At 42.2% G+C, this 25,406-nt stretch overlaps 1 protein-coding gene across 2 annotated transcripts in view; it reads right to left on the reverse strand.

Annotated features, from left to right (window-relative positions):
- The window catches only part of dock11 (dedicator of cytokinesis 11), a 61,114-nt gene that overhangs the window by 14,374 nt on the left and 21,334 nt on the right, over positions 1–25,406 (reverse strand). The window contains exons 17-41 of one of the 2 annotated variants that reach the window (XM_054601488.1): positions 24,623–24,807; positions 24,395–24,460; positions 21,448–21,540; positions 18,231–18,354; positions 17,993–18,105; positions 17,793–17,876; positions 17,047–17,136; positions 14,269–14,390; positions 14,099–14,168; positions 13,886–14,011; positions 13,549–13,620; positions 12,912–13,058; positions 12,610–12,693; positions 12,019–12,130; positions 11,587–11,625; positions 10,182–10,363; positions 7,881–7,994; positions 5,716–5,791; positions 4,896–4,984; positions 3,725–3,845; positions 3,460–3,526; positions 2,772–2,819; positions 2,334–2,479; positions 664–779; positions 332–469 (exon numbers count right to left, since the gene is read on the reverse strand). In XM_054601488.1, coding sequence (XP_054457463.1) covers positions 332–469; positions 664–779; positions 2,334–2,479; positions 2,772–2,819; positions 3,460–3,526; positions 3,725–3,845; positions 4,896–4,984; positions 5,716–5,791; positions 7,881–7,994; positions 10,182–10,363; positions 11,587–11,625; positions 12,019–12,130; positions 12,610–12,693; positions 12,912–13,058; positions 13,549–13,620; positions 13,886–14,011; positions 14,099–14,168; positions 14,269–14,390; positions 17,047–17,136; positions 17,793–17,876; positions 17,993–18,105; positions 18,231–18,354; positions 21,448–21,540; positions 24,395–24,460; positions 24,623–24,807 — 2,624 coding nt within the window. The remainder of the gene's footprint in view (positions 1–331; positions 470–663; positions 780–2,333; positions 2,480–2,771; positions 2,820–3,459; positions 3,527–3,724; positions 3,846–4,895; positions 4,985–5,715; positions 5,792–7,880; positions 7,995–10,181; positions 10,364–11,586; positions 11,626–12,018; positions 12,131–12,609; positions 12,694–12,911; positions 13,059–13,548; positions 13,621–13,885; positions 14,012–14,098; positions 14,169–14,268; positions 14,391–17,046; positions 17,137–17,792; positions 17,877–17,992; positions 18,106–18,230; positions 18,355–21,447; positions 21,541–24,394; positions 24,461–24,622; positions 24,808–25,406) is intronic. The other variant, XM_054601489.1, reaches the window with a different exon arrangement.

The raw sequence follows: 25,406 nt of genomic DNA on the forward strand, positions 1-25,406 counted from the left end.
ATAAGGATATATGTGAATGTGGGAACAAGGCAAGAGCAACAACGACAAACACAGGAAACTAATGTTTATTCCATGCATCCGCTTTTTATGTCAACGGTTCAAACAGCGCAGTACAGTAAGTCCATGTTCTGGATCTTATAAATAGTACAATGAGAGAGAACAACTGCCGCAATCACACTTAGGATGGAGAAGTGACAACATTCATAACTCCTGGTTGTTCTTTAGTGGAGGAAACTGATTTTTCTCAACAACAAAAAGCACCACAGCATCCTTTCCTCAGCAGAGCCTATCTCAGTCGTGCCCATTTTAATATCGCAGTGTGACGACGTACCTTGTTGATGAAAGCCCGGAGCGCGGCGAAGACGTGTCTGAGGGCAGCTTCTGATTGGCCGACTTTAAGGAAGGTTAGGTAAACGTCAAACACCTTCTTCATCAGGGGGTTGTGACCGTCGCTGTCCAGCAGCTGGGTCTGACACACACAGAAACACACATCTTATACTAAAGACAAGTTCATTGGGAACGGCTTGTGCAATTGAAAATAATTAAAATCTAAAAAGCTGATTAAGTGGTTAAGCTTAAGGGTAAGGAGGGTAGTGGTTATGGTTAGGGTCCATGAAATGAACTCAAAAAGTGACCTAAGTTAACGTGTGTGCGCGCACTGACCTTGAAACACTGAGTGAAAAGAGAGAGGACATCTAGGACACTCAGAGAGACCTCCGTGGAGATGTTGCCCTCCAGCAGAGCCTGATGGTGGATCTCTGCTTCTGATGGCCCTGTGCCTAGAACACACACAGACCCCACAGACACACACACACACACACACACACACACACACACACACACACACACACACACACACACACACACACACACACACACACAAAAGATAATATCATGACACAGTGTACGCTAAGGGTTCGCATTGCTATTAAGAACACATCCATTACTCACTTTTGTGTATAAAAGGCTGCAGATCACCACATTGTGTTTAGTCATCAGCACTGTCTTTAATTTGCTGATTTGATTACACTGATAAAAGTACAATAACTGGTTTAATATGCTCTTAAAGGGGATAAAATGTCACCCAAAACTGCCATCAGTAGCATGTAGCTTGTCAGGGACATAAAAATGACTAGTCCAGTCCAGCAAGGTAAAAAAAATAGCATGTTATACCACAAACTATTGGGGACCCATGGGTGGTTTCGGTTTTAGAATTGGTCAACATGCAGTTGATCCTGCCCATTTACCTGTGCAATAGAAAACACATCTCTCATCAGGTTTCAGTGGGGATTTTACGCATTGATGCATTAATCTGGGTTGGCCTCATCCATTATCCGTAACATTTAGCTCACAAAGGCCTTTTAACTTGACAAAAAGTGGTCGTGACATTTAATAGGTTTAAGGAAAACTCCATTGAATGTGAGTCTTACAACAAGTGTGTTCAGGAAGTGCCTTTTGGCTGAATTCCATTCAGGCACAAACATGATACTGTAACTTGGTGTGAGTTTGTTTGTTCTGGGTCTAACAACAGCTCAATGTATGTGTGTGTGTGTCTCTAACAACATTGGTGCTTGATTTTCTCCAGACCTCATTAAAGCTCACATCTGGCTATGTGAGATTAAATTTGCATTTACAATTTGTCAGGCTGTCTCTTCACTAAAGTTCTCATAATCCAACTGTCAAGTGCAGATTTCGTATCATGTTTAAACAAGGCTGTCCTCCAGGTTTCAATACTGAGATTGTGGTCGGTTCGAGCTAAACTATTAGACTTGTTTACTTGTAGAAAAATGTGGTTGGGGAAACTGCTGCTATGCCCAAAAGCTCCCGTTTCAAAGTGTGTTTGACTGTAAGATTACTAGAAAGAGATACAAAATAAGTTGATTCAAAAGGTCTTCAGTTTTTGCACTTTTTTTGTGTGGTTACTGGGGACTACTTACTGTTAGGCTTGTCTTTGTTTTTACTTGTCCAGTTATTTTAGAATAATGTCTTAGAACATTTCCTGGCAAGAATTATACAATTAACCACTAATCCAAAGAGACAGTATACATCATTTGTACAGTACCAACTGATATATTTGAGTTTTTTTTCAAAGAACCAGGACATTTGTAAATATTGAAGGGATTGTACATGTTTTTGGAGTGGGGTTGTATGAGGTTCCTTTCCATCTTCTGGGTACAACCTACAGTAGATTGAGTTTGGAGAAACACACAGGAGTACCAGCTCTGGAGCAAGGTAATGTACTGCTGTGGACGGGAGCAGCAGCAAAACCTATTTTAGATACCTGAAAAATGTGTGCCCTCAAGTTTTGCAGGCCAACTGGTGTGTGTGGTCACCTATATTGAGAGTGAAGGAGGCTTCCATGGTGCTGAACTGGTGTAACTTAGTCTGCATGAGGCTGGCTCGGTTGCAGCGCATAGCCGGCATCGTCTGAGACTTCCTGTCTGAGGAGAACAGCTTCGGCACACATATATCCTGACTCCTGTATGAATAAAACACGAGAGGGATAGCTTTTATTTGCTTGAAATATAGAGAGGATGGAGAGGGAGATACAGTTATCTTATCTATCATATGAACATAACATAATAGAGTTGATGACCAAACCCATCACTAGTCAGAAACAATGAGTGATGTAATGATTAACCAAACCACACCAACAGTTCTATGAAATCTACCAAACAACATGGAATTATGCCTTCTCTAAACTAAATGTAGCTTGGTTTCAGATTCATATGACAGGTAACACAACAGTGCTGCTGATTTTCCAGCCTTACCGCCCAATGTTCCTTTTCCCAACGTAACGGAGCTGAACCACACAGGTCCTGCAAGGTCAGGGAAAATAATAGAAAATATCAGCAGGAGAAAGGGAACAACTTGCTCAATTTTATTTTATTTTTCTGTCCTGGAAATTATTCACCGAACTTTTTGTCTCATTATAAGGTAGGACTACATCGTCTGGACTATGGACTATTGTGTAATTTGTGCCATTAAAAAAGTAAAGTGAAAAGTAAATCAATTAATTTTTTTGTTACTTTTAAGGGGGCAACAGACAAGTTGATAGCTTTGACTTATCATTATGAATTAAACAATGACATGAGATGACACCATCAGCATTTAGATTTTTAGTCTGGCTTTCATTATACAATTCTGTCTGCCATCTCCCGGGAAAATGAAGGCAAAATTTTTGGCACAAAGCCTTGAAAAAATAAAAAGCAGTGTCTCCTATGAAGTGTTGCCAACTCTTTTCCAATCAAGGTCACTAGCACTAGCTGAAAAATGATTCAGTTCAGGATAGCTGACTTTGTTTTCCATTTTCCAAGTCACCAAGGCGACAACATGACAGCAACAAAAGACTGTTGCCTTTGACAATTTTAGTCATGAGAAAACACGGGTCTTTACTGCATTACAACAGAGGCCATTGTGTGGTGAAGAAATGTTTTGTTTTTTTTGACCACTACTCACTCTAGCAAACTGAGGAAGGTCATGATGTCTTGAGGGCTGACTTTGTTCCAGTAGGCCATGAGAGTGTCTGTGAACAAGAACAGAGTCAAACCCTTTTAATGCATGGTTTTTTTTAGCAAACATTAATCAATGTGCAGTCAGATTCGAATAAATAGTTCCTGTGGACAGCTTGAGCCAAGCTTCTGCGTAGACTCTATCCCAAAATAGCAGTCATTTCCTGTGTATGGTGAGTGACTGGGCGGTGCGGTTACAGATCATCACTGACCTTCTGACAAGGTCTTGACAATGTGCAGGAAGGAGAGCAGGAGGCCTTTGATCTCATACCGTCCCAGTCTGCCGATGGGAGGCGCGGGGCTGCTGCTCATGGTGGAGCCACGTCTCTGCAGCTGGAACAACACAAACACACTCAATGATGAGACATTTAAATACATGGGGTGTAAAAAAAATATTTGGTATTTGGTAACATCTGGCCATCATTTTGGTAACATCTGGCCATCATCTGGCCATCATTGGTAACATCTGGCCATCATTTTCAATAAAAATATACAGTAGAATATCCCCAGTTATCCTTTAACAAAGAGTATTGTTAAGGATGTTATATATATATATATATATATATATATATATATATATATATATATATATATATATATATATATATATACTATTCCAGCAGAGAAAAAAATGCATGTAGATATTCTCATGTCCATACATGGTCTACACTAGGGCTGTGGATTGGCAAGAATGATACAAGCCTGGTTACAATTCAATAAATTGCGATAAATTGCAATACTGGAGGCAAAGTCAAATATTTTTCAATTTTTTTAATCAAATTTTATGAAAAACTGTCATAATTAAAAGAACACATTGCCCTATGCATCAAATATTTCTTAATTTTCATTTAAAGAAATTATATAGTTAAAGAGCCCAAAAAAAAATGACAATGACAAATAAGATTTGTAGCCGTTCACAAGATTTACTACGCATATTAATAAAAATGATTGCTGTACTACTCATTTTAGATGAAACTTTTTGAAAAAATTTTTTGTCAGACTAGCTAGTAATTGCGTCGAACTGTTTACATCATGAAGCTATCTGGAGTTTGGAACACACAAGTGAGGTCATGTGATGGGTCAAATAACCAGCAACCATAAACCAAAGATGGTGTGCTGAAAAGTATGTATTTACACAGACGATAAATGTTCCACTCCAGTCCGTCTACACTCAACATCTGGATGCATGACAAAACAGCAGGCGCACACTGAGCTCTGGAATCAGACCAGAGAACATGAATCAGCCTGTGTGTTTTCAGTATAAACCGTTTAATGTGGGTCCTCCAGCATGTTTTATGGTGTCTCCCAGGTCAGGGGGTCCTGGTATGAACTGGGACGGGCTTTGTGTTTAGCCGGGGTCCTGCTGGTGTGAAATGTTCTCACCTCAGTGTTGTCTGGTGTGCCTGAGTCCATGAATAGAGAGCATCGGGAGTCCTCTCTCCTCACAACATGGCCATTCTGAGCTGGCAGACCTGAAGCCGACACAGTTCAGTTTTAATGCCAAAAAGAAGCAGCACAATAACGTTAACACATTGACTCAATTCTTACAAGCTCACTGGCAGTGAGTATAAGCAAAATCAGGGGAGGTACTGATACTCTCTGAAGCTCAGTGAGGAATTGGGGTAATTGGCCTCCTAGGGATAACATATCTCTCAGATAAACAGATCTTAATAAACCATCCATTAAGGGGGATTTAAAGTCTTCTGTGGTGCTGAAGAAGCTCTGAGAAGTCACAGAACATAGCCTGGCTCTATCACCAGGGAAAATAATCTACTGAAATGCATTTTGGGAAGTGTGTGAAGGACTCATACAAGACACTAAAGGTCAGGATATCTTCTTTATCCCCAATCCGTGTCTTGTGACTTAATGGTAATGCCATACCGAATTGCTGGAGAACTCTTTTCAACCTTCCACACAGAAACTTTTCACTTTGGATTTACTTGGTTGCTACTTTCATCTTGACAACATCACTTCAAGTCACTAGTTAATGGTACAGTATGCAAACCTAAATGTCTCCATCATCACAGAATGAGCCAGCCTCGCGTAAGTACAACGATGTAGAGAGAGCGCTGCTAATGGACCGAGTCCTGTGTACCATACATTTTGTGTGTTGCCTGTGTGGTGATGATAATGGATGATTCATAAACAGGAAGAGACCAGATGCCGTATATGCTGGGGCGTGTCTGCGAGGTTCTGAACTCACCATGGTCTCTCTCAATTGCAGTGCTGATTCTCCTGCTGTCTGTGGACCCCGTTGATATCAGGTCATCTCTGGAGCCCTGGACAACCACAAGATGGAGGAAGAAATCTGGGTTACTGTTAATGGGATAGTTCAGATTTTTGAATTGGTTTTGTATGAGGTATTTTCCCATAGTGAGTGTTGTACCTACAAACCAACTCTGATTGGTATCTGTAGCCCACAAACCTAACCGATGGAGGCAGCGGTAGACTAGCAACTTCCATGTTCTCAGAGGTTACTCATGTTTTTGTAATTAATACAAAGTTAAGGTGGTTGTTTTTGGAGCCAATGAGTCAAGTTCAAAACTGCTTTTAATGTCTGGCTAATGCTGTTTGTTTTTGAGTTTTAAGTTTTTAGTGTGTAGCTTTTAATGCTGATTTTAAGTGTGTGTAAAGCGTCTTTGAGTACTCTGAAAAGCGCTCTATAAATAAAATGTATTATTACTATTATTATTAATGAGGAACGTTTAAAGGTCAGCGCTCAACTTCAGTCAGCAATCATAAAAAACACAACACAAGCCAGAAATGTTGGTGTAGTCATGGACTCAGACCTAAATTTCAATAGCAATATTAAGACATTAACAAAGTCAGCCTACTACCACCTTAAGAACATCTCAAGGATTAAAGGAGTTATGTCCCAACAGGATTTGGAAAAGCATTTATCTTAAAAAGGCCCCATTATGCTATTTTCCGGGTGTATATTTTTATCTCAAATTACACTTACAACATGTTTACATAAACCTCCTTGTTTTTCTCATCCTGTCCTGCAGCACCTCTTCTCACCCTCTCTCTGAAATGCTCCATTGTAGCGCTTGCTCCTCCCTCCAGAAAGCAAAGTCTGCTCTGATTGGTCAGCTAGCCCGCTCTGTTGTGATTGTTCAACGTTTCACATTTCAAAAAACTCTTCCTCCTTTTGTTGTTTGAGGGCCAAACTAGCAGGAAGGAGTTTTACATCACTTGTGACCGCATAAAGTTACGGAAGTGAAGGAGAGAATTGAATGGAGCCGTTTCAGGAGCTCAGGAGCTTCTGAGGGGGAGGGTAACTCCTTTTAGGCGTGGACTTCAGGTTTTACACTCTACGGACATTTTACATGTACAAAAATATATATAACACACTAAAGAAGAGGGAGAAAGTGGAGAAGCATAATAGGACCACTTAAAGCAGACTCGTCTACTGTAACAGTGTCTTTGCAGGGTCTTCCTAAAAGAAAAAGAAAGAATTACACAGATGCAGCTGATTCAGAGCGCTGCTGCTGCTCAAGTCCGGAACTACTGCTGGTTTATCAAGCACTTAATGGTTTAGGGCCAACATACATTTGTGATCTTCTGCTATGCTACGAACCATCCAGACCTCTCAAGTGGTCTTGGACAGGTCTGCTTTCTGTCCCCAGAGTCAAAACTAAACATGAAGAGGCAGCATTCAGTTTTTTTGCACTATATGTATGAAAAAAACTAAAATAAACCTGCATTTCAGCTGAAACCCTCACTTTGTTTAAATCAAGGCTGATTAAAACGAAGTGAGGGTTGCACAGCACTTTTAGCTTTTTTTTTTTTTCATCATTAAAGAAGTCTTGGTTCTTAAATGACAATTTTTAAATTGTATTTACATGAATGTGTTTCTTTTGCCCTCTTTTGCAATGCTTTGAATGGCCTTGTTGCTAAAATGTGCTGTATAAATGAACTTACCTTACCTTACCTTTGTCAATAGAATCTGGTGGCTTTGAAGACACAATAGATAATATATAGAAAAATGTTTTATGTATGCCGTTAGTTATGGAGCACCTGCTCCAGGTTTCATTCTAACCCTCTGACACCTGATACCATTTAAAGTTTGCATCACAACTAAACAGTCCGTATGCAAACACACAGAAACCAAGAGACTGTATCTGTGAATCCTCCCAAATGACTTCCAACGAAGTCATATGCTCCTGTTAAAATATCTTCTTTATTACATTACATTTTTCAAGACCAAAATTATGAGCAGATGATTCGAGTCTCCTCTGTATTTGAATCAAGGCTCCCCTTCCCCTGATAAAGAGCCTATTTAAGCTTGAATCTTTTTATTTTTCTTCATGTACTAAAGCACTCTGTTACCCTACTGCAGAAATCCGGGGTTCAGAGGGGACTCACATTGAGGCCGAGCCCCGGGCTGGAGGTGTGTGGCTGGGCAGACAGCTGCTTCAAGTTCTGGTAGAGCAGCTCAAGGAGTGGCAGGTAGAGCAGACAGATCCTGGCCTGCTGATTCTGAAACATTAAGTATGACGTGATGAGTTTTTTTAATAACAAATGCTCTGATTAAACTGATAAAATACTGATGAGTGAAGTTATAGAGGCGGACACAATGGCTACACCTTTAATGAACACTATTGCAGGTTCAAGTTAAATACATATCTGCTGTCTGCCCTTAAACTACCCAAAAGCCAACTGCTCCCAGCTTCTACCAATAGATCCTGCACTCTAAACACTGGCTTGTTTGCACAACAGACATTAATATCTTGTTGGGAAATGAACACACAGTTAAACATCAGTCTATCCTATGTACAGAGGGTGACCTGTGTCAAACATTAACTTTTCGCGTGCAAACATTGAGGTTCTGATTGAAATAGGTTGCACTGTGGGGAGAGGCGACAATGGGCCTCATGCAAGAACATTTTCATATTCCTGTCCTAAATCTGTCCCATTTTTTTGTTCATACGATGGGCTCATATGAGTGAGTCATGTCAGAATCAGCGAACTAACTATTTCAGACGACTGTGTAAATGACCAGCGTAAACATGATGAATGCTACCTGTGCCTTAATGAGAATTGGGAATTTGCATAATTAACACCCTAATGATACCATATAAGGCGACGTGTCCTGCCCCATATGTAAGGAAGTTTTCAATCATGAACATGGCACCAAAGAACAAAACTTTGGAGATTTTACTCCTGCTTTTGGAGATCCATAAAGCAAAGTCTATACTTTTTGACAGCGTCAGCAGAGGATTATTAAAAAACGAGGGCTGTAAATGCCGTGTCACCTGAGGTAATAATATCCCTGGAATAAACAAATGGTTTGATTAGAGAAATGGCTGAAAGAATACGTCAGTCACGCAAAGGAGGACATTCCCCTTGACAGTGACATGCATAAACCTGCATGTGAAGAAACATTCTCAATGACCTTATAATGCACAAAGACAAATTTACCCTCAATAAGTGCACACATCATTAAGTCATTTTGCAGCTTGAGACATTTAGATTGGTATTGTATATGGTATACAATAGCATCAATAGCCAATTTTGAATTACATTATAATTCAAATTGCAGGAGAATGTCCACATAATTATTGTGAAAAACTAATTTTGAAAAGCAGCCCACTAATTGCATGACTCTGCATGACCACTCAAACATTGCGTTCATACCTAAGTGAAAATTAAAAAAAGAGAGAATCTGTGAATGCGGCAAGTTCTACTAAATCACTAGCACATGCCACTTAAGAGTTAATCTGTTCTTACAAGTGCCTCATGCATGAGGCCCAGTGTTTGCATTTGTCATGCTTCTCCTGAACAGCATTTGTCATGCTGCTCCGGAACAGCATGACCTTTGGACTTTTAGTTAATCACGTTAACATTTGAACTAGTCTGATGAATTGGATCTAGTTATAGTTTTTGGGGGAATATCTTAAACTTCTGTCAATTACAGAAACAATCTACACACTCATGACTTAGCAGGTCATTTAGTCTCATATTAAGCATTTCTATTCATTGTTATTTAAACCAAACAGCTGCAAACAGGATGAGGGAATTTCTGTTGTTTGGGTCAAGATTGAGTGCAAAATGTATTTTGGACTTTCAAGACAATTATTGTCTTGACAAATCAGATTTTAAAGACATCTCCAGGAACCCAGTAATTTTGAACATTAGAAATAAAACAGACTTTAATGATCTAATACTGACTACCAGCCCTTCAAATAGGGTTCTATCTCTAGATTTTCTAAAGGCCTTATGACAAAAAAAAAATCCCAATATCAAATGAGGACTGGCTGGATGTGTGTAAAATTCCAGTGGAGATGTAGCAACTGTCACGTGTAGCAGGATTTTGGTTGTAAGTGTTTTATTTGTTTCTTTATTAAACCGAAGCAGAGAGCACATTTTGCTTGGAGTGTGGGTTTCGAGAAGCCAAGTTTCACAAAGCACCAAAAAGCATACTTAACACTGATTAACCTTTTCGTATTTTACCACATTACTTTTTGGGAAATATTTGTTGTCAGGCCGGTGAATATATGTTTGGTATTTTAATACCAGCTTGTAAAGTCACAGGGCGCTAGTTACTTCCTGAACCCCCTATAATACAGTAGATTAAATACATTTATGTTATGGAAAACATCACTGTTCTCTTTGTCTTCAGAGAAAGGTGGTTATTAAATTCTGGACCTGCTTTCCCTCCCTCACCTTGTATGCTGTGTAGCGGTCATCCATGGCGTGTTTAATAAGAAGGTTCTTGAGAGTGCTCACGGCCAGCTGTCGGACCTCGGGCCCCTGCTGCATGGCCTCAGCCACTTCCCTCAGCAGCAGACCCACCAGGAAGTGGTTACGGCAGTACTCTTCCGTCAGGCTGAACTCCAGACTCTGCTCTGTGGTTGGGCCAGACAGGAAGCGTCAGTACATGAGTATGGTCTGAACTGATGCTGATAAAATAAGGTTGATTGGGACACCGTTTGTTAGGCTAACATTGAGGTCATGACTGCGGAAATCTCCTCATTCTAAAATCTGATAACCAGTCTTGTGAAATGTGTTTTTTGTTGAAGATGTAACTAAGAGATGTAGTTAGAAATCTAACTGCATCTTCCTATACAGAAGATCTCTATAATAATTATGATTGTATATTACTCAGTACATGCAATATACTCAGTATTGTTCAGTAAGCCGTATTTTTATACTGTGGCAGACTTTCAATCATTCAAAGTGCAACATTGCAATATGCGACAGAATCTCAACAAAACCACAAAACACATTCATTCAGACATTAACGTTTCCACATCCCACCAAAAAGGGAGGAATTAAAGGGACAGTTCATACCAAAATCCAAAATATATATTTTCCCTCTCGTTCTGCTATCTATCAACTTTAGATTGTTTGCCGAGTGTTATCCAGTTCCATTATATTGAAGAGAAGGCAGGCATCTCTTTTGCCGATAATTGCAACAGTAGAAACTTAAAGCAAAACAATCTAGATTGATAAATAGAGCTAAAGGTGAGAAGAAAAACATGTATTTTTCAAATTAGGAATGAACTGTCCTTTTAAGATCATTTATTTCTCAATGCCAACATTGGGAAACATATAATGTAAATTATTGTGCCACTGGAAATGAGAAGTTGTCTGTTTCCCCACAGTCAACAGTTTCATAATAGCACTGTGTTCATATCAAAGCAGGCAATGCAGCCTGGGAAATGAGCTCCCATCTGCAGCAATTATCTTCTCTAATGACGGTAACAGACAGGCGGTCCGAGAGAGAAGGAGAGGCAGAGAGAAAGAACAGTCACAAACAGCGAGAGAGAGAGAACCGCAGTTGTCATGAGAAGATGTTTAGAAGTATCACGGCCAGCCAAGCTCCTCCCCATTACAACACACAGGCTCAGGCATGTGAAGGCATTAGCCTAGCGTTAGCATTGTGCTGAGTGAGTGAGTGCGTGAATGAGTGAGTGAGAGTGAATGGGTGTCCTATGAGAAAAAAAGGGGGATGCTGACAGGATGGCGGGATTAGTGCAGGTCAGAGCAAGGAGGTGCAGGTCGTTTGCATACAGCAGTAAACTTAGGTGGCGTTGATGTACAGTATGGTGCGGTGAGCTTCACCTACCTACAGGGCCAAAAAGCTCCGTCGCATACGGTATAAAATCTGACCACAAGCAAAACACAAAAAAACAGAGGAGGGGGGTGGGTGAAAATAAAGAAATGGGAGGTGGAACTGTAAACAATCCATGCAGCATTTCCACAGCACACAGTTGTTTGCTTGTAACTTTCGGTTGTGTGTATCAATTAGTGTTGGATAAACATGTTCAGCAGGTATAGCAGGTGTGACTTGCCACCTGCTCAATAATAGACCTGTGTATGATGCATGGGCCAAACAATCAGGTAGGTTAATAGAGTGGATCAGTGTGGTTGGATGTGGGTCAGAGGGAGGTTGTTGAGGGGTTTGGGGTTCATGTGAGAGCCAGTCAGTGCTTACATGTGTGGTAGGAAGCATAATGCGCTCAAATGGAGGGCAGGATGTGATGTCTGACTCTCTCACCTTGTACCCGCTGCATCTTCGTGCGCCCAAAAGCCATGGGCAGGTTGAGAGGGATGAAGTGTTCGTGGTTACACACTGTCATCAGGAAATCAAATTTCATTTCGGTCAGCACCTGTGGCCAAAAGAGGACACGCATGAGTGAGTGCCGCTAACACGACATGATGCAAATTTCTTTCAACGGCATCAGAGTATGAATATAATTCTCGTCATTGTTCAGGGATAATCCTCGAAGCTTGCAGACATCGCTTATCAAACAAAGTCTGCCAGGTGTCTGCTTGTTTCATTTGTTAGTCAAATGAGCCTCCGGGTTAGGGCAGGAAAAACAGCATGTGTTTGTCAGTTATGTATACAGTATCTAAGTAAAGTTGTCCAAAGTACCTTACCAGCAAAATAAAAAATACTTTTAGTTTAATAGTGTCCTCTTATCATAACAGCATAATAACAATATAATAGTAAACTTTATTCGTAGAGCACTTTTCACACAATAAATGCAAAAGGGCTTCCAATAAAAGAAGATAGTATTTTAAAGATATTAAAATCAGCACCCATATTTGCAGCATGCACTGATGTATATGTACACTGAGCATGTACCTTGGGATCTCTGAGACCGAAATGACACATGTAGTGGTTGACCAGGCCGAAGGCAAAGCCCCTGTTCATGACGGTCAGGCACCTCTGAGGGGGAGAAAACCTGGTTAGCACATTATATATGCTTCAGAGGGAACAGACACAACAAACACATTTCTTAGACTGAGATTGGAATCACAGCTGTCGTGTTCTTGAGGGGAGGTAAAAATAAAAACTGTGCAATAATGGCAGGAATACACCATGACTGTTTGTAAGCAAGTCCCCACCAAACAGCCTTCAGTGAGTTAAATCAGGTTGGTTCAGACCTTGATGAAACTGGCCAGGCTCAGGTTGATGCAGCGAGCTTCCTCTAGGATTTCCATGTGGCGGATGGTGATGTGTGGCATGATGGACAGCACCAGTGACTGGAGGGCCTGGTGGAAACTGTCGGGGAAGCGCTGGGCCCGCGGCATCTGATGAGACGGTCGGGGACAAACATTTAACAGCAGATTGCTTGCTTTAAAGGGCATCAAGGAGTCAAAATGACAAACAGGCAGGAACAGTATGAAGACAGATGAGCAGTGTGTCGATAAACTTAGGGGTATCCTTTTTCTCTCAACAGATTTCAGTTTAATTTCTTCTCAACAGCTTCAGCACTCACTTTGCTTACTGCTGAACATCTGGCTTTGCTGATTACAGCCCAGAATCATCTGGACTACACACACGGCTCAGTCATTCACTTTGAGCCTCCTGTGCTTTCTTTGAGTGGGTGTGAGGCTAGTTTAAATGTGTTGACGTGGTCTGTGACATCACATGGTATGAGTTAGCTTGTGAGGTTGTGCCAGATATAGAACTTTGGGGTAGTGTCTCAAGCAAATACCTGCACTGTTAAACACACGCAATGTGAAGTCTGAGCTGCTCAACTTAGTTGTCTAAACGAAGAAGAAATCACTCATTACCAACCTTGATGCGGTTGCCCTCTTGCAGGTAGTGGGCCATGGATTTGGCAATGGTTTCAAAGAAGAACCAGGAGTACTAAAAAAGGGATACAAGCGGAATGGGGTGTAAATACTATGGGTATTTCCCAATATGCTGCTAAGCCTTCCAAGCAATGACTAGGAAAATATGATTGAATAAATATCACAAAGAAGACCTTACAGGACAAGCAGCTACATGCTTCAGGATGTCTTAACTTTCTGTCTAGAGGACATGGGGAGCCCTTGTAAAGGCAGGTATGCCACCTGCTGTTCAGTAGTGGTACTACAACTGATCTGCACCACCACAATAGCAGAGCACACACCTTGAGCAGTTTGTTGCTGGTGTTGAAATCGGCAGTTTGCTTGAGGGTGGCTGTAACAGCTGTGGCCAGCTTTTCATGGGTGGTTGCTGAGTTTCCTGACGCAGGGTTGTTGGTCACAAACACATACTAAGAAAAAGGAGAAAAAACATATATCATAATGGAAATCTTTAGAATTGTATTACCCCTGTAGAAGTGGTTGTGTTGGTGGGTTACCTTAACAAAAGAGCGCAGGTATTGTTCCAGGCCCTCCTCGTGACATCTGGAGACTATATGTATGATCACACTGAAGGAACAGAGGCAGGGCAGTGTTACACTGTGAGCGTCTATCATCAGTTTCAAATAGCACAAACTGCAGCCACACATCACGAAGGTGAGCAACTGACCGGAGAGAGTTGACAGCAATCTCATGAGTTTCTTTGGTTGCTGATGTGAGCACCCCAAACAGCTGCATCAGCACCGTTGGCAGGAAGTTGATGATTACATGAGTCTCCATCGCATGCAGGCACTGAAGGAAGGGAGCAATAGATATACAGAAGAGTCATGGATTTCAATAAGCGACGATGTCAAAACGTTTACAGAAGATACTGATTCTGCTAGTTGGGGTCTTCACGAAGGTTTTCCGAAAAAAAAAACTCTGGTCACCTCAGGCAGTAAGAACAGATCTGATGAAGGTTTGGAGGAACCAGGACCTTAGTATGATCATTAAGGTGTGTGACGCTGAGTAAGAGCAGTTTGCTTTTTAGCCAAGACTCAAGTTAAACTAGAGGTAAAATATGTGAGGGACTTGATCCTCAAACAAAGAGAGTATATTAAGTCTACATGTGAGAAAAACCTGTATGATTCATTAATTGATGCTACAAACGACTTGTAGAGTTGTGCGAATTAAGGTGGAAGCCTCCCTATAAATAAGATTTCCCAGTGGATTCTCTCATTATTAGACATCACCTCTCTTCAGTGTCCAAGGCACTGGAGGAAATTCTATTAAGTTATAGAACCCAGACTGTGAAATAGCCTCTATGACTGTATACAAATGTTTACACCAAGATATGGTGGCATATGTCTAGCAGTTTTATTCATTTTTCTTCTAATAATAATACTTTAATTTTATATAGCGCTTTTCTAGGTACTCAAAGACGCTTTACATAGGGCGAAGACAAACAAAACAAAAAAGAACACAAAGGAGCAAACAAAACAAACAAACAGAACATTTTAGTAAAAAAGAAAACTGGAGAAGCTGTGCGGAATGAGTCATGTAGTGGAGGGTAGGGAGGGAAAGGGAGCAGGGGTTAGCAGGTGAAGGCGAGTTTGAAGAGGTGGGTTTTGAGGGCTTGTTTGAATGATGATAGGGTGGGAGCCTGACGGATGTGGATGGGGAGGGCGTTCCAGAGGGAGGGTGCAGCAACTGAGAAGGCCCTGTCACCCCAGGTCCGGCGCTTCGTCCTGATGGTCTTCAGAGTGTTTGCGCCGGCGGACCTGAGGCAACGGGTTGGGGAGTGGAGGGGGAGGAGGTCTGAAAGGTAGGGAGGGGCCAGGTTGTTTAGGGCTTTGTAGGTGGTGAGTAATATTTTAAAGTCTATCCTGTATTTGACCGGGAGCCAGTGGAGGTTGCGTAGGACCGGGGTGATGTGTTCATAGCGGCGGGTGGAGGTGAGCAGTCGAGCGGCAGAGTTCTGAACATATTGGAGTTTATTGAGGATTTTGTTGGGAGAGCCATAGAGGATGCTGTTGCAGTAGTGGAGTCTGGAGGTTATGAGGGCATGGATGAGAATGTCGGTGGTGGCAGAGGACAGGGAGGGCCGGAGGCGTGCAATGTTCCTGAGGTGAAAGAAGGCAGTTTTGGTGATGTGGTTGGCGTGGGGTAGGAAAGAGAGGGTGGGGTCGAGGATGATTCCGAGGTTGCGGACCTGGGTGGAGGGGGTGACGATGGAGCCATCAATGTTGAGAGAGAAGGTCTGGGCTGAGCGGGTGAGGGAGTTAGGGCCGATGATGAGTATTTCAGATTTATTGCAGTTGAGTTTGAGAAAGTTCTGTTGCATCCATGATTTTATATCAGTGAGACAGGTGGTGAGAGTGGAGTGGGTGACTGAGGTGATGGTCTTGGAGGAGAAGTAGAGTTGGGTGTCGTCAGCGTAGCAGTGGAAATGGAGACCATGACGACGGATGATTTGTCCAAGGGGAAGGATGTAAATGATGAAGAGGAGGGGACCAAGCACGGAACCTTGGGGGACACCGTGGGTGACTGGGGAGGTGGAGGATTTACAGTTGTTTATGGCAATGAATTGATGTCGGTCTGAGAGATATGAGGTGAACCAGGAGAGGGCAGTGCCAGTTATACCAAGGGAGTGCTGGAGACGTGAGAGGAGGATGGAGTGGTTGATGGTGTCGAAGGCGGCGCTGAGGTCAAGGAGGATGAGGATGGTGAGGAAGCCAGAGTCAGCAGAGAGAAGTATGTCATTTGTGATTTTCAGTAGGGCGGTTTCTGTGCTGTGTTTTGAACGGAAGCCGGATTGGAAGGGTTCGTAGAGATTATGGAGATTGAGGTGGGACTTGAGTTGTGATGCAACAGCTCTCTCAAGGACTTTGGACAGGTAGGGGAGGTTGGAGATGGGCCAGTAGTTGTTGGGGATGTCGGGGTCAAGACCAGGTTTTTTCAGTACGGGGGTGACAGCAGCGAGCTTGAGTGGGGGGGGTACGAGACCAGAGGACAGTGAGGAGTTGATGATGTTGGTGATGAGAGGGGAGAGTGAGGGGAGGCAGGCCTTGACTAAAGAAGAGGGGAGGGGGTCAAGGGCACAGGTGGAGGTCTTCATGCTGGAGACTATGGAGGAGAGGTCCGTTTCAGTGATTGAACTGAAAGATGAGAGTGAGTGGCTTTGAAGTAGGGGAGGGTCATGTTGAGGGCTGGGGGGGGGGGGGGTCTACTACCTACTTTTATTTTTACATTTATAGAAATATCATCTGTTTATCATAGCAACCAAGTATTTAGATTTTTATGGCTTGAATCGTAACTTAGATTCAAATCTCACATTGATCACGTTTATTTCATCTAGAAACAAAAGTAAAGTAAGGAAAGCTCAACCACTTCGTTATCTGAAGATGAAATCTTTTATTGAGCCTGTAATCCGACCCCTGCTCTAAAATGACTGATTGTGTTAACTCACCTTCAGGTATTTGATAAGTTCTGCTGGGTTGCCCTCCGATGTTGTCCTCATCAGCTGGCAGTGTTGGAAGAATTTGTGTAGATGCAGGTCCTGTGGGGGTAACAGCACAATATAACCGTCATCCTCACATACTGTCTTTATTCCAGCTACCTTAAAGGCATAGTTTGGATTTTTTGAATTGAGATTGTAAACCCCCTAGTTCGTGTATTACCTGTAGTAGAAGGAGTTTGGAGAAACCGACGGGAGTACCAGCATAGGAGCAAAGCAATGTACTGCTGAAAACAATAATTTGTACTCCCAGAACACGGAGCTTGCTGGTCTACCACTGCTAAAATCGTTTTTGTTTGACTTTGGGGTTTTAAAGGGTTAGTTTGGATTCACCAAAGTCACAAAATATCAAAAACTATCTAACCGATCGAGGCAGCATTAACTCCTGTGTTCTGCAATGTAAAATTAATGACTTTGTCAAAGGAGTCCAGTTAAAATAGTTAACACTTAAACTGGTGCTGTCCTTTTGAAGGTGTCCTACATATGTTTTGCCTCTGTCCCCGTCCACAGCAGTACATTACTGTGCTGCTGAGCTGGTACTCCTGTCTGTTTCTCCAAACTTGGGGTGTGCCAACCGCCATCTATTGTATGTAATAAACCGACTACGGATAAGTAACTCATATGACCTGAACTATATTAATGCATGCTGTATATATATGTGGGTATTCAAAGAAGGATTGAAGATTGAAGTGTTGTACCTGAGCATATATTGTTGATGCCACGTGGCTCCTCACTTTGAACAGTGTCTTGGCATTTTCCACCCACTTGATATCTGGCTGGGACTGTTGAGGTACACACAAAAAGCATTTAGGGGCTTTTTTTTTCTTCAGGAAAGTATTTTGATTATTGAACATTAGTGTGGTAACTTGAGTCCTGGTTTAAGGGAAAAGGACGGTACCTTCCTGGTGTCCTGACACAGGTATCCAGCAGGCAAGGTGGCTGCTACAGGCAGCTGGATCTCCACCGACTGCATCCTCCCATCTTTTAGCAAAGGCATCCAAGAGTAACCCACTGGAACACAGGAAAGCAGCAGTGTTAGGCTTACTGTGCCTCATTCATCAGGATACATAACATAACATAGCACAGCCAAACATATTGTAATCTAAGTAAGAGAGACAATTTCCCAGCATGCTCACCCAGTGACTCTACTCCCTCTCGCCTCTTGCTGCTGGCTTTGCTACTGGACTCACAGCTGATATGGTAGAAGGTGAAGAGGATGTGGTGTTTCTCATGAACGTGGACCGGCAGCTCAATCTTTACCTGGACACAGTGGGACAGCACACTTTTTAAAGTTTAATAAATCAGCAATATTTCATTCCTTTTACAGACGTCACAATAGGAACATACTGATACAAATAATACATTTAATACAGTTATGATAGTTTCTTCTGACTTCACTCTACCTCGGAATAAAAAAACATTTTCACTTATGTTCCATATACAGTGCCTTGATCTTTAGAAAACTGTATCCTTATATTTTCACACTCATACACTCATACTTTGACAATGTTTATTTTGTTGTTGTTCATTTTCATAGTAAACTGTAGTGCATTTTACCACTAACACCCAGAGGACACATGTACATTACATTACATTACAGTCATTTAGCAGACGCTTTTATCCAAAGCGACTTACAGGAAGTGTATTCAACATAGGTATTCAAGAGAACTACTAGTCACCAGAAGTCAAAAGTGCATCTCCTTTCTTAAACAAGCATCTAAAAGCATAAACCAGAGCAAAAGTATAGTGCAGAGGCAAATTACTACGAAAACAATAATTGCAACAGACTAATACGAATACAATAAGTGCTACAAACTAATACGAATAGGATAAGTGCAATAAACTAATACGAATACAATAAGCGCAACGAACTGATACGAATACAATAAGTGCAACAAACTAATACGAATGCAATAAGTGCTACGAGGAAGGCTCAGGGTAGTACTTCATGAAGAGGTGAGTTTTCAGTCTGCGCCAAAAGATGGGCAGCGACTCTGCTGTCCTGACGTCAGTGGGGAGTTCATTCCACCACTGTGGGGCCAGGACAGAAAAAAGCTGTGACCGGGTCGATCGGCCGCAGGGACCTCTGAGCGACGGGGCAACCAATCGCCCGAGGCAGCAGAGCGAAGTGGTCGGGCGAGGGTGTAGGGCTTGACCATGGCCTGGAGATAGGAAGGAGCTGTTCCTTTCACTGCCCTGTAGGCTAGCACCAGAGTCTTAAACTGGATGCGAGCTCTTACAGGGAGCCAGTGTAGAGAACGGAGAAGGGAAGTTGTGTGGGAGAACTTGGGGCGATTGAACACCAGACGTGCTGCAGCTTTCTGGACAAGCTCCAGAGGTCTGATGGCCGACGCCGGGGCTCCGGCAAGTAGTGAGTTGCAGTAGTCCAGGCGGGAGATGACAAGAGCCTGGATGAGCACCTACGCCGTCTCGTCAGTGAGGAAGGGGCGAATCCTCCTGATGTTGTAGAGGAGGAATCTGCAGGAGCGTGTGACCGATGCAATGTTTGCTGAGAACGACAGTTGGTCGTCCAGGGTCACACCCAGATTCCTCACAGTCCGAGTTGGCGTCACCACGGCATCATCAATGGTGATGGACAGGTCTCGGTGCGGGCAACCCTTCCCCGGGAGGAACAGTAGCTCGGTTTTGTCCAGGTTGAGCTTCAGGTGGTGTGTCGCCATCCACTTCGAGATGTCAGCCAAGCACGCAGCAATGCGTGCCTCCACTTGGGTGTCACCGGGAGGAAATGACAAGACCAGCTGGGTGTCATCGGCATAACAATGGTAAGAGAAGTCATGCGAGCGAATAACAGAACCCAGGGATGTTGTGTAGAGCGAGAAGAGAAGGGGGCCCAGAACTGAACCTTGTGGAACCCCCGTAGTCAGCATGCGTGGTTCCGACACGGCCCCCCTCCATGTCACCTGGTAGGATCGACCTGTCAGGTAGGATGCAAACAGGGAGAGTGCAGAGCCTGAGACGCCCATCCCCTCGAGGGTGGAGAGGAGGATCTGGTGGTTCACCGTGTCAAACGCCGCTGACAGGTACGACGCTGACAGGTACGACGGCGTATTAGGGCCACCGTAGGTAAAAAAAATTACAAAGCCAGGGGAGGGGGGTAATACTTACACTCAGATTCCTGAGATTTGAGTTAAAACAAATCTGAGAAACTGTATTTTTTATTGTCAAGAAACCACATCTCTTCACTTTGCAAGATTTGGATCAACCTCACCACACCACAGCATTAAATGTAAGTTAACCATGTTAATCTCAGAGAATATCAGAAGTTATTCTCTTAAATTTATGACTTTAATCATGAAGTTTTTTCTTGAATTTTTAGCCTACCCCCATTTTAATCGCTCCATTATTTATTTATTTATTTTTACCGACTATAATCATATTGCACACATGTGATACAGTATTTATGAATCCCTGAAAAAAAACAAAAAACACCATATCCACCAGGAGGCAACACCAGCAAGGAAATGTATGTCCTGCTCTTTGAAATTTTCTCACAGGAAGTGACACATGCATTTTCCACTAATACACATCTAGTAAGCAACAATCTGCTTGAGAATGTCTTGAATATTATGACTCTTCACTAAACATAATATGACAGGAGTATGAATGATTCAGTTTGTGCGTTAAATTGTCTCTCTTTGGAAAGTCAGAGACCGCCATGAGATAGTGACAGCCTTTAAGGCCATCTGCGTCCTGACTATAGTTATACAAATAACAATAATCCATTTAATATAGCGCTTGTGAGCCTATTTAAAGAGACTTTGGAGGATAAAAAGATCAAGGCTAAACATGTGAAAAGAAAAAGATCACTGTTGTCCTGTTTAAGCAGAAATTCTGCATGATTTGACTGGAGGCTCAAGCATGTGGAGGTAAATCCCAGTGAGCTTGCCTCAGTGTATGCATGCGGGACTCTTAAGATCCTAATCAGTTTGATATCGGGACCATATAGACCCCCTCTGCTCCACCTCTCTAATGGTACCCTGACCGTACCTCCATCGCTGAGCTCATGGCTTCATGTGTGTAGAGGGGTCTGTGACTGTTTGACCAGTCTAGTGTGAGATCACAGCTCTACCCTGAGACTGATTTATGGGATTATCTCAGTGCTGACTAAGGAATTTGACTGAGCACAGCGACTGCTTCTGAAAACATAATCTGGTTCTAGAGATTCTTCATGCTTGCGTTTCTTTTTTCCACTTCTTATTTCCTCTTTATATCTAATTTAGTAATGATAACCTGATGAATGATTATGTCTGTTTCTGTTATAAGTTTTCTGCTCAATGTACCCAATATGATATTGCATTTGAGCCGGTCAGGGTAATGAGGAAATGCTCTCACCTCGTCGTAGAACTCCGGGCTCTGGTTGTGGTGCAGGACGGCGGCGTAGGCGCTGCTGGTGAAGAGTGAGTCTCCTGGCTTGCCGTAGATGCACTGGAAGGCAAGCATTGACAAATCAGTCTTCAAACTGTGGCCACATGGCGTTGTTAGTGCTCAGAAATCTGTGATTACTGACAATATTTGGAGAAAAGATGGGGGGAGCGTGCGAGCCCCTCATTGTATGCATGTTTGAAGTGACAACAGATTAAACAAAGAGCTGAGAAACCAGAGGAGAGAACCTGAAATTATCAAAAGCATGGCCTCTGAGTAGACAAGAGAAACTATACACATTTTCTGGTCTTTCAAAGCATTGTTTACCTGATTTTAATGAAGCGACAGCGCCCTGCTTGATGATGACAGAAAACCAACCAACAGAACAATAACAGCGCTTTGACTCCACATGTGATCACATAAATATAAATTTTCCTCTCCAAATGGCAACTAGAGCCATTAGCAGATGGAAATATGGGATTTTTTTTTACATTTTATTTTTGAATGCACCCTCAAACTCTCGGTGAAGGACATTGCACAACCAAAAGCTCTGTTTTGTATCAGAGCAGCAGCTGCTGCAGGAAAAGTTCTGTGAGAAATATAAACCTGTGTGTCCAGGTCATGCTTGAGCGGGTCAGGATATTTCTAACGAGGGGCGACAGAAGGGAAGAAAGAACCCCAGACCTGTTCTGATGGCTGGTTTTGATACGGTAATGAGGATCCTAACAGTAGTAGTCATCTCTAATGAACAATAATGAGCAGTCCTGGCCAGAGGAAGGATAGAGTTCTGGAGCCAACAGATTCATATTGAGACTGATTGGAGCGGGGAGGATGGGAGAGGCTCAGAGAGAGAGGACATGGTTTGAATTCTCAGCTCGGTATGGGAAGAAGTTGGAGGTGAAGGAGGAAGGAGTGAGGGAGGGAGGGGGGCGCAGGATTACACAGATTTCTGCAAAGATCTGTTGTTGCAGTCACAAGGTACTGTAGGGCTGCAAGCGGCGCGCGGTGGATGGAACACATTCAGGGGCCCCTTACAGCAGCAGAAAGTTCAGGGGGCTGATGGGAGACCTGATTATGAGAGTCAGGATGAGGGTGCCTCGGATCTTACCCGTCGAAAAAGCTGTCCTGTTCATACATGTACTGTACCAACCAGGACCAAAACACAAACATTTTCTAACAGGCTGCACTGATAGAGCTTCAGGAAGGCCAACAAATGAATCAAACCCAAGATTATGATTGGTCAACAGGTGACTATTTATGACAGTTTAGAGGCAGCAGTATATTAATATTTCACCGCCTCTGGGGAACCCCAATCTTCTTGAACTTCCACGTTCCTGCTCCACAAAGCTCCAAAATAATTTCCTCCCAGTCAGATGTAAAACCCAGAGCCTCTGATTAAAATCTCCTGAGAGGTGTGCTGCTGGCTCCCGCTCATTGTACGTCCTCGCTGAACTTCAGCCATTGTTTGAGACCAGACTGAACAGTATCTGAGGTATGACACGCATGACTGGGTGCTGATCTGCCCGTCTGGAACGACTCAATCATGGACATCAAGTGCAAATGTTTTGACTGTAGAAGTCAAAATGGATTTTCTGGAAAAGTGAAAAGAGAAACAATCCACGGTGCTTTGATGACTGTTTCCACCCACAAATATTTGACATGTGTGGCCAGAGAGACATGGAGAGGAAGAGGAGGGAGAAAAAAGAGTGACCATTCATTATCTTCTCCTGCCAGCTATAATAACCAGCTTCTGTAAGCGTTTCCTCTCTCCTATTATGGCCTCTCAGCTGCTCTCTGACTCCCACTTTGTGAAAGGAATAAAACAAATTGTGTTTCAGGCCGGTGCTATCGATCAAATCTCACGTAGGACATTCTGCAAATGATCATGACCTTTGCACGAGGCTCCTGCCTGTCTGATGAAAATAGATTGTGTTTTCATCCTCCCCAACCATCTATCTATTCATCTATCTTTTGCATAATCATCCTTTGTTCAGTCTAAACTTTATCTGGACTGTATTTTCTGATTTTATATGTTATTCATCTATCTTTTGCATAATCATCCTTTGTTCAGTCTAAACTTTATCTGGACTGTATTTTCTGATTTTATATGTTCTGCTATTTGTGCATGTATATTGCCCTGAGGATGTTTTTTGAAAAGAATATCATAAACTTATATGAGACACGCCTCCCTCTTCCTGACAGTCTTTAATACTTTTATCACATAAATCCATTACACTGTGTGATGCAGTCGATTGAATGAAGAATGTCACAGCTTTCATTTTCAGTTTCTTTGACAAGTTGTCTGACATGTGACAGATCCCTACGGAAGCGTAATGCATTCACTTGAGAAAATTAATTTGATTATTATCATGAATTCTTCAGAAAGTTTTCATGGTGAAAAAATGATTCTGCTTTTTTTTGCAATTTAACAGGATACCTCAAAATGCATATTTATCAATTAATGTATTTATTTAAAATCGACTTGGATGACAATCCATGGGAGAGAGCTTCTAACACAGTTTTGAGGTATCTCTTAAATTCAGAGAAACATAATATTGTTTTTCTCAAGTAAATGCTTAAAGCTTCCATAGATCCCTATATATACGATGCAGTATTATTATTCCTTAAAGAAGATAATCGGATTTCAAGAAAAACATCAACATGACATAATGCAAAGAGTTGAATTTCATTTCAAAATTCTTAAATCTCATAAAAAGGTGAAATATTACACCTTTTCTTTAAAAATAATTCAACTGTATGCTCAAAAACTCAGATCAGCCTTCGTGACCCTAAAGCTGTATCAGATTAGGAGATTAGATACAACTTCAAGCAATAAACCTTTGAATAAATTCCTACATCACAAAGTCAAGTGTGAGTATCACTACATATTACAATAAATACAGTTCATACAACTCACCTTTAAAGGGGGTGCCCCTTCTTCATCTGAATCTCTGAACTGGATGCAGACTGCAATGTTTCTCGCCTGGTGTGGAGGTAACATGACATCAGTCAGTCAATGCACATAGCAGAGCAAATAATCAGTGAGAGTGAATGTAGAGCATTAATTACACAGAAAACAATGGTTGCTGAGAGATTTTCATCATTAATATTAACTTTTTATCCAGCTTCATTCTGAGTCACACACCTTGGTGAAGGTCTTCTGGTTGTCGTATTTGAGCTGCAGGGGGCGGATGTAGAGCTGGTTCTTGTAGGTGGTGAAGGGGTAGTTGTACTTGGCCTCGTCCGGGAGAAACTCCTCCACCTCCACCGACACACGCTCACAGCCGTCCTCGAAGGGCTTGACGGGAACGTAAGAGGAAGTCACCGTATCTGGTGGAGAGAGAGTGAACGAGTTGGGGGACAAAACCTCCATCACTGTGTTACCGTTTCTCAGGGCAACATTAAACTCAATGCCATTGCTTATAATTGTGACATTAAGTAGAGTAAAGTACACTGCAAATGCCCAAACTGCAACCAACTTCAGTCATGATCATAACTACCACATATTCATTCACTGAATTTTAACTCTTTACTCGTTTGTTTATTTGTTGCCAAAACATAAATTAAATTATTTTCTTAATGCTAGGTTGTTTTCTTAGTCTGGGATTTGTCAATGATAAGTAACAACATTTCTTTTTTTGTGCTATGTTAGACAAAAAACAAAAAGACAAAAGTGCCCCCTTCCTTAAATAGATAGATGAGTTGCTATGAAATAGAAATAACATTAATTTTGATGAATTTGTAGTTGTTGTGCGGGAAACCAGAAAAATAGTATGTATAGGCCCCAAAACGCAAACAAAGAAAAGGCTCAATCTGGTGGAAAAGCCTGTGGGATCAAAGATTGTGGTTTAAATGTGTTTCAATGGAGATATTTTAGTTTTTTAAGGGTCTACCGTACATTGTGCAGTGCTGCTGGTGTTTTAAGTCCG

This window comes from Anoplopoma fimbria, chromosome 7 (assembly GCF_027596085.1).
Source record: "Anoplopoma fimbria isolate UVic2021 breed Golden Eagle Sablefish chromosome 7, Afim_UVic_2022, whole genome shotgun sequence".
NCBI classification, from domain to species: Eukaryota; Metazoa; Chordata; class Actinopteri; order Perciformes; family Anoplopomatidae; genus Anoplopoma; species Anoplopoma fimbria.